We start from the raw sequence: 15947 nt of genomic DNA, 5'->3' as shown, positions 1-15947 counted from the left end.
CAACTTCACATTTCCACCTATCACCAATAATCTTTGACTCCCTTGTTGGTCAAGAATCTATCTATTCTTAAAAATATTCATTGACCCAGCCTCCACTGCTCTCTGGGGAAGAGAGTTCCAATGATTCACAACCCTCTGAGAGAAAAAAATTCTTCTCATCTCTGTCTTAAATGAGAACCCCTTATTTTAAATTGTATCCCCTAGTTCTAGGCTATCCCATAAGGGGAACCATCCTTTCAGCATCCACCCTGTCAAGTCCCCTTAGGATTTTATATGTTTCAATAAGATGACCTTCAATCTTCTAAACTCCAATGGATACAGGCCCAGCCTGTCAACCTTTCCTCGTAAGATAACCTCTCCTCCCACCACCACCCCGGGTATCAGTTGAGTGAACCTCCTAATAGATTTATATCCTTTCTTAAATAGGGAGACCAAAACTGTACACACTACTCTAGATATGATCTCACCAACACCCTGTACAACTGTAGCAAAACATCCCTGCTTTAATAGAACCATAGAAAAGTTATGGCACAGAAAGAGGCCATTCAGCCCATCATGTCTGCGCTGGCTGAAAAAACAAGCCACCCATTATAATCCCACTTTCCAATACCTGGTCCATAGCCTTGCAGGTCACAACATTTCAGGTGCAGATCCAGTAACTTTTAAACGAGCTGAGGATTTTTGCCTCAACCACCAACCCAGGCAGTGAATCCCAAACACCTGCCACCTTCTGGATGAAAAGGTTTTTTCCTAATATTTCCTCTAATTCTTCTACCAATCACCTTAAATCTGTGCCCCCTGGTAATTGACCTCTCCACCAGGGGAAACAAGTATTTCTTGTCTACTCCATCTAGGCCCTTCATAATTTTGTACGTGTCAACCAAGTCATCCCTCAGCCTCCTCTGTTCTAAGGAAAACAACCCCAGCCGACCCAATCTTTCCTCATAGCCCTGGCAACGTTCTTGTAAATCTCCTATGAACTCTGTCCAGAGCAATTATGTCCTTCCTGTAATGTGGTTACCAGAACTGCACGCAATTCCGGCATTACATCCCTGCTTTTGTATTCTATACCTTGTGCAATAAAGGAAAACCTCCCATATACTTTCTTTACCACCTTATCTACCTGTTCTGCCACCTTCAGGGACCTGTGAACATGCACTCCAATGTCTCTCACAACCTCTACCACTCTCAATATCCTCCCATTTATTGAGTATTCCCTTGCTTTTGCTTCCACTCCCAAAATGCATAACCTCACACTTCTCCAGATTGAATTCCATTTGCTACTTTTTCGCTCCCTCAACCAAACCATTGATATCATTCTGAAATCCACAGCTATCCTCTTCACTATCACTATACTGCCGATTTTATTGTCATCTGCAAATCTCCCGGTCTTGCCTCACACATTTGTGCAAATCATTATTTACCACAAACAACAAGGGATCCAACACTGAGTCCACCACTGGAAACCTCTTTCCATTTGCAAAAACATCCATCGGTCATTACCCATTATTTCCTGTCGCTGAGCCAATTTTGGATCCAACTTGCCACATTCCCCTGTATCCCATCGGCTTTTACTTTTCTGACCAGCCTGCCATGTGGGACCTTGTCAAGTGCCTTACTAAAATCCATGTAGACAGCATCCACTGCATATCTCCAATCCTCTGGTCCCTCTCCTGTATCTAGTGAGAATTGAAAAATGGTCCTCAGGGCATCCGCTATTTCCTCTCTGGCTTCTTTTGAGATACATTCCATCCAGATCTGGTGATTTATCCACCTTCAAGGATGTCAGTCTCTCCAGTACTTCCTTTCTCACTGTCCTTATTGTACCTGACATATCACACTCCTCCTCTTTAACTAGAATGTCGGCATCATCCATCTCCTTTGTGAAGACAGAGATAAAGCACTCATTAAGAATCCTGCCCACATCTCCTGCATCAAAGCATAAGTACATTCTTGACAGGTCCTACCCTTTCCTTAGTTAACCTCTTGCTCTTAATGTACTGGTAAAACATCTTTGAGTTTTCCTTGATTTTACCTGCCAATATTTTTTTTACATCCTCTCTTTGCTTTCCTGATTTTGTTTTTCACTTCATCCCTGTATTTTCTATACTCCCCTAGGCTTTCTAATGTATTATTTATTTTGTAACTGTCATAAGTTTTCTTTTTCTGCTTTATCTTATCCTGTATGCTTCCAGATAACCAGGGGCTCTAGATTTGGCAGTACCACCCTTTTCCTTTGTGGGGACTGTCGCAAAATCTCACTTTTGAATGCCTTGCCACTGGTCTGTCGCTGATTTCCCGTCAAGTAGCTGTAAACAGTCCACTTTCACCAGATCACCTCTCAGCTTTGTAAAATCTGTCTTACCCCAGTTCAGAACTTTTACTCCTGTTCTGTCTTTATCCTATTCCATAATTATGCTAAATCTAACCATATTATGGTTACTATCTCCAAAATGGTCCCCCACTGCTACTTCATCTACTTGCCCAGCTTCATTTTCTAACACTAAATCTAGAATTGCCACTCCATCTCATAGGGCTTATTACGTGCTGGCTAAAAAAGTTCTCTTGAATGCAAGTTGAAGAATTTTGTGCCCTTCACACTGTTTGTATCCCAGTTGATATTAGGGTAGTTGAGTTTCACAACTATTAGTGCTCTATTGTTTTTCTACTCAGAAATTTGCCTACTTATTTGCTTTTCTATTTCCCTCTCACTATTTGGAGGTCTATAGTACACCCCTAGTAGTGTGGCTGCCCCTTTTTTATTTCAGAGCTCAACCCATATAGTCTCATTTGATGATTCATTTGCTATATGGAAACATAAAAACATAGAAAATAGGAGCAGGAGTAGACCATTCGGCCCTTCGAGCCTGCTCCACCATTCATCATGATCATGGCTGATCATCCAACTCAATAGCCTGCTCCTGCTTTCTCCCCATATCCTTTGAACCCTTTTGCCCAAAGAGCTATATCTAATTCCTTGAAAACATATAACGTTTTGACCTCAACCGCTTTCTGTGGTTGCGAATTCCACAGGCTCACCACTCTCTGGGTGAAGAAATTTCTCCTCATCTCAGTCCTAAATGGTCTACCCCGTATCCTCAGATTGTGACCCCTGGTTCTGGACTCCCCACCTAAACCCTCCTGTAATTGATTATTTAACCAATAATGCTACACCCCGAACTTTTTTTTTAGCTCCCTCTCTATCCTGCCTGAAAACCCTATATCCAGGGATGCTGAGCTACTAATTTTGCCCCTCTTTAAGTCAAGTTTCTATTGTAGCAATGATACCATACTACCATGTTTCTATCTGTACCCTAAGCTCATCAGCTTTGTTTGCTATACTCTTTGCATTTACATAAGTAGCTTTTAACACTGCCAAATTCCTGCGCTGCACAATTTTTAACCTGTGCTTCTCCTGTCTTTCAGAGTCACTCAATAATTCTCCATCTTCACTTCCTGCTCTGCATTTGTCCTATCTGAATTTGCCCTCAGGATCCCATCCCCTTGCCAATCTAGTTTAAACCCTCCCCAACAGCACTAGCAAATCCCCCTAGCGAGGATATTCGCCCCCGTCCTGTTCAGGTGTAGACCGTCAGGCTTGTACAGATCCCACCTTCCTCAGAACCGGTCCCAGTGCCCCAGAAATCTGAAGTTCTCCTTCCTGCACCATCTCTCCAGCCATGCATTCATCTGGTGTATTCTCCTATTTCAGTACTCACTAGCATGTGACCTTGGGGGTAATCTGGAGATTACTACCTTTTGAGGTCCATTCGCTAATCTCTTTTCTAACTCCTTAAGCTCAGCCTTCAGGACCTCATTCCCCTTTCTACCTATATTATTGTGAACCATGACCTATGATGTGCACCATCACCCTTCAGAATGCTGTGTAGCCACTCGGTGACATCCATGATCCTTGCACTAGGGAGGCAACGTACCATCCTGGAATTACATCTGTGACCACAGAAGCACCTGTCTGTTCCCCTAACTATAGAATCCCCTACCACTATTGCTCTGCTGTCTTTTCTCCTCCCTCCCTGCACAGCTGAGCCACCCATGGTGCTCTGGTCATAACTTTCGCTGCTTTCTCCAGAGAAACTGTTTCTCCTGTTGGTACTCAAAACTGAGTACCTGTTAAAAAGTGGGATGCCCTCAGGGGACTACTGCACTACCTTAACAATAATAAAATTGTACAGTTACCAATAAATTACCTAAGTCGTGAAGTTTTAAGTTTTGCTTTTTCTTTCTTATCCAGGTGTTTATAGGCCTTGCTTCAAAATAATGAACTAACCCGACTATTTATACACAGTCCCTTGCCCTAAGAACTTACTGACAAATCAACTTATGAGTTTCCTGTGACATCACAGTTTGTTGTTTTTTCACTGTTTCTTCAATCCCTGCAGTTGAATGGGTTGGAATGCTTCTCGAGTCCCTGACTGCAGGTAATATTCCATTCCCCTGCAATAAATGACAGCATTCCACTTGCCTTCCTAATCACTTGCTGTACTTGCATACTAACCTTTCCTCATTTGTGTACTGGGGCACCCAGATCCCTCTGTACTTCAGAGTTCTGTAATCTCTCTTCACTTAAATAATATGCTGCTTTTCCATTCTTTCCTGCCAAATTTGGAAAGTTCACACTTTCCCACATATATATCCACTCCATCTGCCAAATTTTTGCCCACTCGCTCAACCTTTCTATGTCCCTTCAAAGACTCTTCATGCCCTATTCACAGCTAACTTTCCTATCTATCTTTGTGTCATCAGCAAATTTAGTAACCATGCATTTGGTCCCTTCATTTAAGTATTTGATATAAATTGTAAATAGTTGAGGCCCCAGCACTGATCCCTGTGGCACTCCACCTGCCACATCTCACCAACCCGAAAAGGCCCCTTTATTCCCCTCTGCTTCCTGTTAGCCAACCAACCCTCTATCCATGCTAATATGTTACCCCCTACACAATGAGCTTTTATTTTGTGTAGTAATCTTTGATGTGGCATCTTGTCAAATGCCTTCTGGAAATCCAGGTACACCACACCTACAAGTTCCCCTTTATCCGTATTGCTTTTTATTCCCTCAAAGGACTCCAATCAATTAATAAAACATGATTTCCCTTTCACAAAACCATGTTGATTCTGCCTGATTACACGGAGATTTTCTAAGTGCCCCGCTATGACCTCCTTAATAATAAATTCCAGCAATTTCCCTATGGCAGATGTTAAGCTAACTGGCCTATAGTTACCTGCTTTCTGTCTTTCTCAGCTCTTGAAAAGAAGAGTCACAATGGCTATTTTCAATCTGATGGGACCCTTCCACAACATAGGGAATTTTGGAAAATTAAAACCAATGCATCTATTGCTTCAGCATTTCTTTTAAGATCCTAGGGTGAAGTCCACCAGGACCTGGGGACTTGTCAGCTTTTAGTTCTAATAATTTTCTCAGTATCCTTTCCCTGGTGATTGTAATTGTTTCAAGTTCCTCCCTCCCTTTCACCTCCTGATTCACACTTATTCCTGGGATGCTACCTGAATCCTCTACAGTGAAGACAGATACAAAATATCTGTTCAGTTCAACCCCCCTTTCCTTTTTTTCCATTATTAATTCCTCTTTCTCACTCTCTCGGGGACCAGTACTCACTTTACTTACTCTTTTCCTTTTTAAGTACCTGAAGAAACTCTTACTGTTTTTATATTTCTAGCTAACTTCTCTCGTACTCTAATTTTCCTCTCCCTATTAATCTTTTAGCCATTCTTTGCTGTTCTTTATATTCTGTCCAGTCTCCTGATCTGCCACTCATCTTTGAAAAATTATACACTTTTTCTTTAAATTTGATACTAGCTTTAACTACTTTAGTTAACCACAGATGGTGTGCCATTCCCTTTGAATCTTTCTTTCTCATTGGAAAGTATCTTTTCTGAGTATTCTGAAATACCTCCTTAAAGGTCTGTCACTGCATCTCTATTGACCTATTCCTTAGCCAAATTTCCCAGTTCAATTTAGCCAGCTCTGTCTTCATGCCCTCATAATTCCACTTAATTAAGTTTGAAGCGCAATGATATGCTCATGGTGGGCAAACTCTGGCCTGAGAGTGTCTGCCTGCAGACTACAGCCTCAGGTAGAATGCAGTACCTCCAGAACTGAATTTGAGTGCCCCAAGATGATTTATAATAATTTGTGGGAGACGGGGAATAAGAGGCACTTTATCTTCTTTAATATACACAGAATTGAGGAAAATTATAATACAAAACTTTGACTTGCAACAAAATTAATATTTCAAATAGCATTGCATTTTAGGAAGGATGTCAGAGCCTTGGAGTAGTTGCAGAAGAGATTTACTATAGAATGGGGCTGGGACGAGGGGCTTCAGTCATGTGGAGAGTCTAGAGAATCTGGAATTGTTCTCCTTAGATTGTAGAGGTTTAAAGGGTGATTTCATGGAGTGGTTCATCATTGTGAGAGGCTTTGATAGAGTAGATAAGGTGAAACTGTTTCAGTTTGCTAGAGGGTTGGTAACCAGACAACACAGATTTCAGGTGATTGACAAATGAACCAGAGGAAAGGTGAGATTTTTTTGACTAAATGATTTGTTATCGTCTGCAATTTCATTGGATGGCTGGTGGAAGCAAGTTTTGTGTAATTATTTATTTGTGTTGTTCCATCAATTTAAAATTAATATGATTTAACACCTTTAAGTTTAATGGCAGAGTGGTAAGTATAAGACCCCGGACCAGAAACTGGCTGAATGATCTACATGAAGAAATGAACGTTAATAGGAATAGTATTGCACCGATGTCCCCGACTGCAAATTCTTGCCTGCTTGAAGAAACCTTTGATTTCAACAGTCTGGATTATGACACCGAAGGTAATTCATATGCTGCATAAGTTTTGTGTTGTTGCTCCAGTTTTTCACATGCAGTTTTCAGCATGAGTTCAGACTTTCAATGATTTGCAAAAGTTGAGTGGAGAGCGATTACCCTGAAATATCCAACAGACTTCCAAACACCTAATCAACAACAATCTCCTGAATACAAGTCCTAACTAGTACAGACCTAGATCAGCCAACAATACAGTCTGCTGAATTTGTTTCAGTTTTTAGGGTGATTGCTCTGCCTGTATATTCACTATCAAATTACAATACATGATTAGAATTTGCATAATATGTTTTGGGCACAGTGGCATTTTGACACTTGTGTCCTTACAGAGCTATTCAACAATCTTTTGCTGTCTCCAGGCTAACATCTTTGCTGTTCAGTTCGACCTAGATCCAAAACTAGCCAGCGAAGTATAGTACATGAGCATATTTTGTCAAAGGAGGGCTCGTTGGTGATAGAGTAATTAGTACTGTAGTTCCTGCATCAACAATCTCTCCACTAAACTGTAATTAAAGCATTTACAGATAAGCTAGCTGTCTGGCATCTATGCATTTTTGCCAACTGAGAACTTTTTATACAGTTTGATTGTAGATTACAGTAGTCAAAAGTGGAGCAAACAAGTTTGAACTGAGTTTAGATATTTGAACAAATAATGCAGGCTGGCACTTCTGAGTACTGAGGGAGTGCAGCACCGTTGGAGGTGTCGTCTTTTAGAGGAGATGTGAAACTCCATAAGCCCTTTCACGTCACTCCAGTCCCACATTATATGGTTAAATATTTATGCTCTCAGAGAAGCTAAGGATGGGCAATAAGTGCTGCCTTCCAGGTGCCATCAAAATCTGAAGAACAATTTTTAAAAAATAATGTTAGAATTTAACTAAGCAGAAAAAAATCATCAACCCATCACCAGCAGTACTAGATCTCAGAAAGCTTTCTCCTATCTCTATTGTTATACAAGACTAACATGCCTATTACAGTCTTGTTTGAACGTGGACAAAAGAGCCGAAGAGGTGAGGTGAGAGTGACTGGCCTCGACATCAAGGCAGTATTTGACTGAGTGTGTCATCAAGGAGCCCTAGCAAAACTGGGGTCAGTGGGAATCACTACCCTGAGGAACAACTGCAATGATGCCCTGAAAACTCTCCACTAGTTGGAGTCATACCTAGCACAAAGGAATGTGGTTGTTGGAGGTCAATCATCTCATTTCCAGGGCATCATTGCAGTTGTTCTTCAGGGTAGTGTCCTAGACCCAACCATCTTCAGCTGCTTCACCACCCACGCGTGGATGAGGTTTCCTAAAAACTGTAAAGGCCGCTTGGCCTTTTCGCCTGCCCGCCAACCATTAAGTTGGACGGGCAACATAAAATTGGAGTTAATTAGTATGTTAATGGCCTTTATAGGCCTTTCAATTATTGGCAGGGGCGCAGCCGACACTGGCACATGCCTGCCAAACTAAATATCACGAGACAGCATGATGACATCGAGACACACGCCCAACATCATCGCGCATCATTTTATGTTCCGGCATATCGGGCCCGCTCCCGCACGCTGAATGTAAAATTCTGCCCATTGGGTCTATTTGGATAACTAATGTGCATTAAACTAGGAACTAATCTCATAGCCCTTCTCTACACCCTTTCCAAAGCCTTGATAACCTCCACCATGTGAGGAACCAAAACTAGACCCATTTTTCTAACTGAGGCCCAACCCAGGTCTTAAATGAGGACAAAGTGGTCTGCTTTGTTTCATAGTGAATTGGCCTCTGAATATGTCCTGGACCTTTTCGCTTTAACTATAGCTTTATCGCATTTGTTATCAACCTTTAGAAATTGCTGCATTAGAACATCCACATCTCTTTCTTTCTTCCATTTGCTTTCTTTCTTATTCTCGTTGCTTGCCTTTTTGTTTAGCACTTTCCTTTTCCGTGTGTATAACACTACATGTTTCTAAGTTAAACATAATTTGCCAAACACAGGCCCAATCTAGTTTGTGATTGTTGAACGTTCTCTACTGTCCGAACTCTCGCATATGTCTTGGTATTTTCTGCAAGCTTGTGGATCGTTCTTACAACAGTGACTGTAGTTCATTAATTAAAATTTTAAATAACAAAGGCCCTAGCATTCTTGCAGGATACCGCTGATCCAAGAAGACACAAATTCATTTGAAAACACTCTCTGCCTACAGGAATTTCACCACTTCCCAATCACCACATTAATAAACCAAATTATTTTCATAATCTTAAATCAGCTTTATCCAGATGAGTAAAACTTTGTTTTCTTGATAAACAAACTGTTGCAGAAAATGTAAATATGCATTTGAATGTACTTAGGACTCTTAATAGGCATGTCAACAATACAGATAGGAAAACTGTTTTGTTGATTTTCCTGTCTGTCAGCCGGCCAACTCGTGTGGGAAATTGAACTAAATGCAAAAGATTTTTTAAAATTGTTCATGTAGGCGTCACTGACAAGGCCAGCATTTATTACTCATTCCTAATTGCCCTAGAGAAGGTGGTGGTGAGCTGTCACCATGAACTGGTACAATCCTTGTGATGTAGATGCACCCACATTGCAGTCTCCTCTCCACACTCCTGTTAAGTATTGGGAGCATTTTGCCTGCTGGACTTAAAGAAACAGTAGTTTTTACATGATTCTTTATCACATTCTTAATGCACTTTACAATCAATGAGTTATTTTTGAACTGTAGTCACTGATATTATGTAGGCAAACATAGCAGCCGATTTGCACACAGCAAAGTCCTGCAAACATCAAATGAATCTCTTCTGGGATTCCCAACTCTTTTGCTTCTGAGGCCTTCCCTCTCATGTTACAAAAGCTCCATGGATCCTTTGCAATACAATATAAATATTTTATATAATTATACATTTTATTGTTTTATTTACTTTATGTGAAACTTATTACTAGTGCTGAGTAATGATTCTGTCACTACAGGACAACCGCATAAAGGAAGCCATTTGGCCCATTGAGTCTGTAGTAGTTCTTTTGAAGAGCAATCTAGTTGGTCCCATCATCTGACTCTTCCCCCACACCCCTACAAATTTTTTTGTCCTTCAAGCATTAATCCAATTTCCTGTTGAATTTGTTTCCACTGTCCTATCAAGCATTATGAGGGTACTTGGTGTACCAGTTAGAACGTCATTACCTAAGAATGCTATACCTTATAGCAGCACTATTCAAGTAGCCTGGCAGCTCTAGGGCATCACCAACATTCCTAACCTCTCCCTGTGAAACAGCAGGCTTGGAACAACTATTCCAAATTTTCCTCCCCTTGCTTCAGTTTCTCCTCCTATGTTTAATTGAATGATCAATGTTTTTCTCTTATCCTATGGGTTGCAACTCCAGTTGCAAGCATGCTCTACACACACAATTAACAGGACCTATTACCTCCCCCGCCCATAACTTCCAGCTATCCTCACTTTTCTGACCGTTTTTGTGTCCTGCTTCTGCCAGGTTTGTCTCTCTCGAGGGATCGATTCTGGAGGCTTTTTTCATCATCTGTCTTCCTCTCTCCAGGGATTCCTGCTGCCTCTGAGTTGGTTCCCAACTAAATGTTCCAGATGGGTCTGGGTAGGCTGCTCCACAGTTTAAGTACCCAGAGACTTCTCTCAAAATAAATTGTTAACCCCGCTCAAGCTGATAATTAAAACAGAATGATTGGCTTGTGCTATTCAGGAGTGGGATGGAGCAGCTTTTGGAGAGAATGGTAATAAATCAAATGTCAGGTAGTCATTAAGTAACATTTTATTTTTGGATCTAGAATGGACAATGCATTAAAAATGTTCTCTGCAGTTTAATTTTAATATTGAATTTTGTAAATGAATTGCTGGCTCATGAGAGAGGTGAGAAGCATGTCGTATAAAATGATGGTATGATGCTGAATGTGATTGGTAGTCATTAAGAGTTAATTGATCCGGGGCTAGATTGATGGCATTAGAAACCCCTGCAGAGTATCAGCAGTGAACCCCTTAAATCTTCTTCACAGGACCCCACTTGAGAGCCCATGTTGTAATCTTTCAAATGCAGTGCATTGTTGAAATTAACTAAATGCGCATCCTTTCTGTGTAGGAGATATAGATGAAGATTTAGATGAAATTGTTCCACAGCACTTGGTGACAGGACAAACAGAAAATCACAAAAATGCACCCGAAGAGTCTCCAGAATCTAATGTTAAAGAGGTTCATGAGTTTCAGTTACTTAACAGAGTAACTCAAAAGGAAGAAATAACAGGTATATAATCACTTTTTGAACATGATCAATAGCAAATATTATTTATTTTGCTAAAAGCTGGGGAGCTTTACTTTTAACTATTCTATGGCATCTAAATATGCAACTCCTGTTTTAGGCAATGCAAAATGTCCCACAATTAATCAGGAGGTGGCTCTTCAAAGTGAATTTCGACCACGTGCAACAAGTAGATCTATGTCAGTACCTGATCGACCTCAGCCTCCACAAAGACCTCCTCCTCCAAGTAAGAACTACTAAACTGTTAGCTATCAAATGACGAGTTCAATATCCGAGTAAACCTAGTAGTTGATGGTCAACAGACATTTATTTAATTGCTTTTATTTTAAAACTGCACATCTGTTTTTTTGTCCCTCAGCTATACAAAACATGAAAAAATCTTCCTCTGATGTTTTGCTTTTATCTGAAGAAAGTCCTTTCCAGGCTTTGATTTCAAACTCATCCCAGGTTCTTCCAGGGACAACTCAACAAGCTGTAAATTATGCGCAGGTACCGTACCTCAATCCAGCACCCTTGGGACCAAGGCCTTGTTGGATTTTTGATCTTGCCGGATTTGGGGTCAAATGGTTGGGCTGTGGGCAGTTCGGGTCAAGACCGGTCGGGTGGGGTCAAGTGTTGCTTGGAGTGGGTTAGAGCGGCACATGAAGCGATGAAGCTGGTAACTAGTCTGGAACCGCAGAGCACCAATGCAGCACTTAGTTGAATGGTTCAGGTAAGTTTTTAAAATTTTACTCAATTAAAATTGACGCATGGAACATTATAAAAATGTCCAGTTTTTGCCAACAGTCGGTTTTTGGGTAGTGGAATTTGAGATACTCTTACCTGTGGTTGAAATTCATTGTGATACAGCACTAAAGAAAGCTATTGGCCCATCAAGCCTCTTGAAAAGAGCCTATGCAATTAGCCTGATTTCCCTGCCCATTCCTCATAGCCCTGAAAATTCTTCTTTCCAAAGTGTTTATCAAATTCCGTCTTGAATGTTAGTATTGAGACACCTTTCACCACCCTTCCAGCTAGTGTATGCCAGATTGCAGTGTAAAACAATTTCTCCTCATGCTCCCTCTTTTTTTGCCAATGAGCTAAAATTAGTGTCCTCTGGTTACTGACCCTCCTGCAAATGGAAACCATTTCTCTCTATTTACGATATCAAAACTCTCAAAATTTTGAACGCTTCTGTTAGATCTCCCCTTAGCCTTCTCTGGACTAAAGAGACCAATCACAGCTTTTCTAGTCTCTCCGTATATATTACAGCAGCTGTTACAAATAATAAATGTGTTAAGTTGTGTGGGAAATACTGCATCGAGGCAGAAGGATAGGTTAGGGTCTCTTGTTCAAATAGATTTTACATACCAATGGATGGTGTATGATCATAGAATCAAATTGCCAACGCAGCCTGGAGGATCAGTTCATGAAGTGTATTCTGGAACCAACAAGGGAGGAAGCTATTTTAAAAATGGCATTGTAACAATACAGGATTAATTAATGGCCTCATAGTAAAGGATCCTCTAGTTAAGAGCGATCATAACAAGATAGTATTTCACATTCAGTTTTAGAGTGAGAAATGTGGATATGAAATTAAAATCTTAAACTTAAATAAAGGCATTTAGAAGGGTATGAAGACAGTTGACTAAAGTGGACTGGGAAAACAGGTTAACAGATAAGCCGCTAAAGAGCAGTAGCAGACATTTGTGGAGATACTTCATATACCTTTAAACAAAGATATAGTTCATTGAGAAGAAAAGATTCTACGAGAAGGATGCACCATCTATGGCTAGCCAAGGAAGTTAAGGATAGTATCAAATTAAAAGAAAAGATTTACAATGCTGTGAATATTAGTGGTAGGCCAGAAGATTGGGAAAATTTTAGAAAGCAGCAAAGGATGACTTAAAATAATAAGGGAGAACTTAAGAGTATGAGAGAAAATTAACAAGATATATAAAAACAGACATTAAAAGCTTCTGCAAGTTTACCCTTAGAGGCTGAGACTGTGGAATTAATAATGGGAAATAAGTATTTTGAATCTGTCTTCACAGTAGAAGACACAAAAAGCATCCTAAGAATAGTGGAAAATCAAGAGGCAAGGGAGAGGGAGGAACTTAAAACAATCACTAAAAGAAAAGTACTGGGAAAGCTAATGGGATTAAAGGCTGACAAGTCCTTGGGGTCTGATGGCCTGCATCCTAGGACCTTAAAAGAAATGGCTGCAAAGATAATGGATGTAAATTTCCAAAATTCCCTAGATTCTGGAAAGTTTCCAGCAGATTGGAAAAGTGCAAATGCAACAACTCTATTCAAGAAAGGAAGGAGACAGAAATCAGTAACTACAGGCCAGTTAGCCTCACATCTGTCATTGGGAACATTCTGGAATCCATTATTAAGCAGGTAGTAACAGGACATTTAGAAAATCATAATACAATCAGACAGAGCTAACATGATTTTGTGAAAGGGCAATTGTGTTTGACCAGCTTATTACAGTTCTTTAAGGACTTAACAAGCAAGATAAATAAAGAGGTACCAGTAAATGTAGTGTGTTTGGATTTTTAAAAGGCATCCAATAAGGTGCTACATAAAAGGTTACTCCAAACGATAAGAGCTCATAGTGTTGGGGATGATATATTAGCATGGATAGAGGATTGACTAACTAACAGGAATCAGAGAGTTGAGATAAATGGGTCATTTTCAAGCTGGCAATCTGTAACTAATGGAGTGCCACAGGGATCAGTACTGAGGCCTCAACTATTTACAATTTATGTTAATAACCTGGATGACGGGACCAACTGTATTGTGAACAAATTGGTGGTTGAAAGGTAGGTAGGAAAGCAAGTTGTGAGGAGGATACAAAGAGTTTGCAAAGGGATATAGATAGGCTAAGGGAGTGGGCAAATAATTGGCAGATGGAGCTTGTTTACTTTGGCGGGAAGAATAGAAAAGCAGTATATTATTTAAATAGAGAGATTGCAGAAATTGCGGTACAGAGGGATCTGGGTGTCCTTGTATATGAATCACAAATAGTTAGCATTCAGGCATGGCAAGTATTTAGGAAGGCAAATGGAATGTTGGCCTTTATTGCAAAGATGGAGTATTAAAGTAGGAAAGTCTTGCTACACCGGTACAGTACATTGGTGAGGCCGCACCCAGAGTATTGTGTACAGTCTCCTTACATAAGGAGGGATATACTTGCTTTGGAAGCAGTTTAGGGAAGATTCATGAGATGAAGGAGTTATCTTACGGAGGAAAGGTTGAGCAGATTGGTCTAATTTCCAAAACTCCCTAGATTCAGGAAAGGCTCCATTAGATTGGAAGATAGCAAATGTAACTCCATTATTCATAAAGGGAGGGAGATGGAAAGTGGGAACCTACAGGCCAGTTAGCTTAACATCTGTCACAGGGAAAATGTTAGAAGTTATTATTGAAGAAACTACAGCAGGGCACTTGGTTCAAGGTAATCAGGCAGAGTCAACATGGTTTTGTGAAAGGGAAATCATATTTAACCAACTTATTGGAGTCCTTTGAAGAAGTAACATGTGCTGTGGATAAAGGGGAACAGGTGGATGTACTGTACTTAGATTTCCAGAAGGCACTTGATAAAATGCCACATCAAAGGTTATTGCAGAAAATAAAAGCTCACAGGAGGTAACATATTGGCATGGATAGGAGATCGGCTGGCTAACAGGAAGCAGAAAGTAGGCATAAATGGGTCTTTTTCAGGTTGGCAAGATGTGATGAGTGGTGTACCACAATGATCAGTGCTGGGACCTCAACTTTTTACAATTTATATAAATGACTCAGATGAAGGGATGGATGGGATGGTTCCAAATTTGCTGATGACACAAAGGAAGGTAGGAAAGCAATTTGTGAAGAGGACATAAGGAGGCTACAAAGAGATATATATAGATTAAGTGAGTTGGCAAGGATCTGGTAAATGGAGTATAATGTTGGAAAATGTGAAATTGTCCATTTTGGCAGGAAGAATAAAAGAAAAGCATATTATCTAAATGTTGAGAGATTTCAGAGCTCTGAGGTGCAGAGGGATCAGGGTGTCTTGAATCACAAAAGGTTAACATGCAGGTACAGCAAGTAATTAGGAAAGCTACTAGAATGTTATAATTTATTGCGAGGGAATTGATTGCAAAAGTAGGGAGATTATGCTTCAGTTATACAGAGCAATAGTGAGATCACATCTGGAGTATTGTGTAGATTATTGGTCAATAATATTTAAGGAAGGATGTAAATGCATTGGAAGCAGTTCAGAGAAGGTAAGAAGGTTTATCAGACTAATACCTGGAATGGGTGGGTTGTCTTATGAGGAAAGTTTGGACAGACCATGCTTGTATCCGCTGAAGTTTAGAAGAGTAAGAGGCGACTTGATTGAAACACACAAGATCCTGATGGGACTTGATAGGGTGGATGTGGAGAGGATATTTCCTCTTGTGGGAGAATCAGGAACCAGGGATCACTGTTTAAAAATAAAGGGTCGCCCATTTAAAACTAAGATGAGGATAAATGTTTTCTCTCAGAGGGTCATGAGTCTTTGGAACTCTCTTCTTGAAAAGGTGAAGGAGCAGCAGGACCTGCTGTGCACACAGCTGAAGATCCACGGAGAGCTGTCGCTCGTAGGTGGCTCACTAGACCCAGGGTCTCTGGACGGCTGCAGGTGACTGAGAACCAGTGTCACTGAAGACTGCGCATGCCTAGGAAACTGGTCAGTCACAAATGCCACCTGCTGCAGAACTTGGTGCCACAGGGACATGGAGGGCATCTACTGCCTGTGGCCGTGAAAGTGACCGTGCCGCTCAATTTTTACACCAGTGGCTC

General features: G+C 40.6%; 1 protein-coding gene across 1 annotated transcript in view; it reads left to right on the top strand.

The window, feature by feature from the left end:
- The window catches only part of LOC121269593 (synaptojanin-2-like), a 505511-nt gene that overhangs the window by 229547 nt on the left and 260017 nt on the right, over positions 1-15947 (top strand). The window contains exons 21-24 of the mRNA XM_041174296.1: positions 6692-6860; positions 10956-11117; positions 11233-11358; positions 11491-11621. Of these exons, the coding sequence (XP_041030230.1) occupies positions 6692-6860; positions 10956-11117; positions 11233-11358; positions 11491-11621 (588 nt within the window). The remainder of the gene's footprint in view (positions 1-6691; positions 6861-10955; positions 11118-11232; positions 11359-11490; positions 11622-15947) is intronic.

The sequence above is a fragment of the Carcharodon carcharias genome, chromosome 2 (assembly GCF_017639515.1).
Source record: "Carcharodon carcharias isolate sCarCar2 chromosome 2, sCarCar2.pri, whole genome shotgun sequence".
In the NCBI taxonomy this organism is placed as follows: Eukaryota; Metazoa; Chordata; class Chondrichthyes; order Lamniformes; family Lamnidae; genus Carcharodon; species Carcharodon carcharias.
Note: the sequence above shows the minus strand (reverse complement) of the source record. Positions and strands in the feature narration are given on the sequence as shown.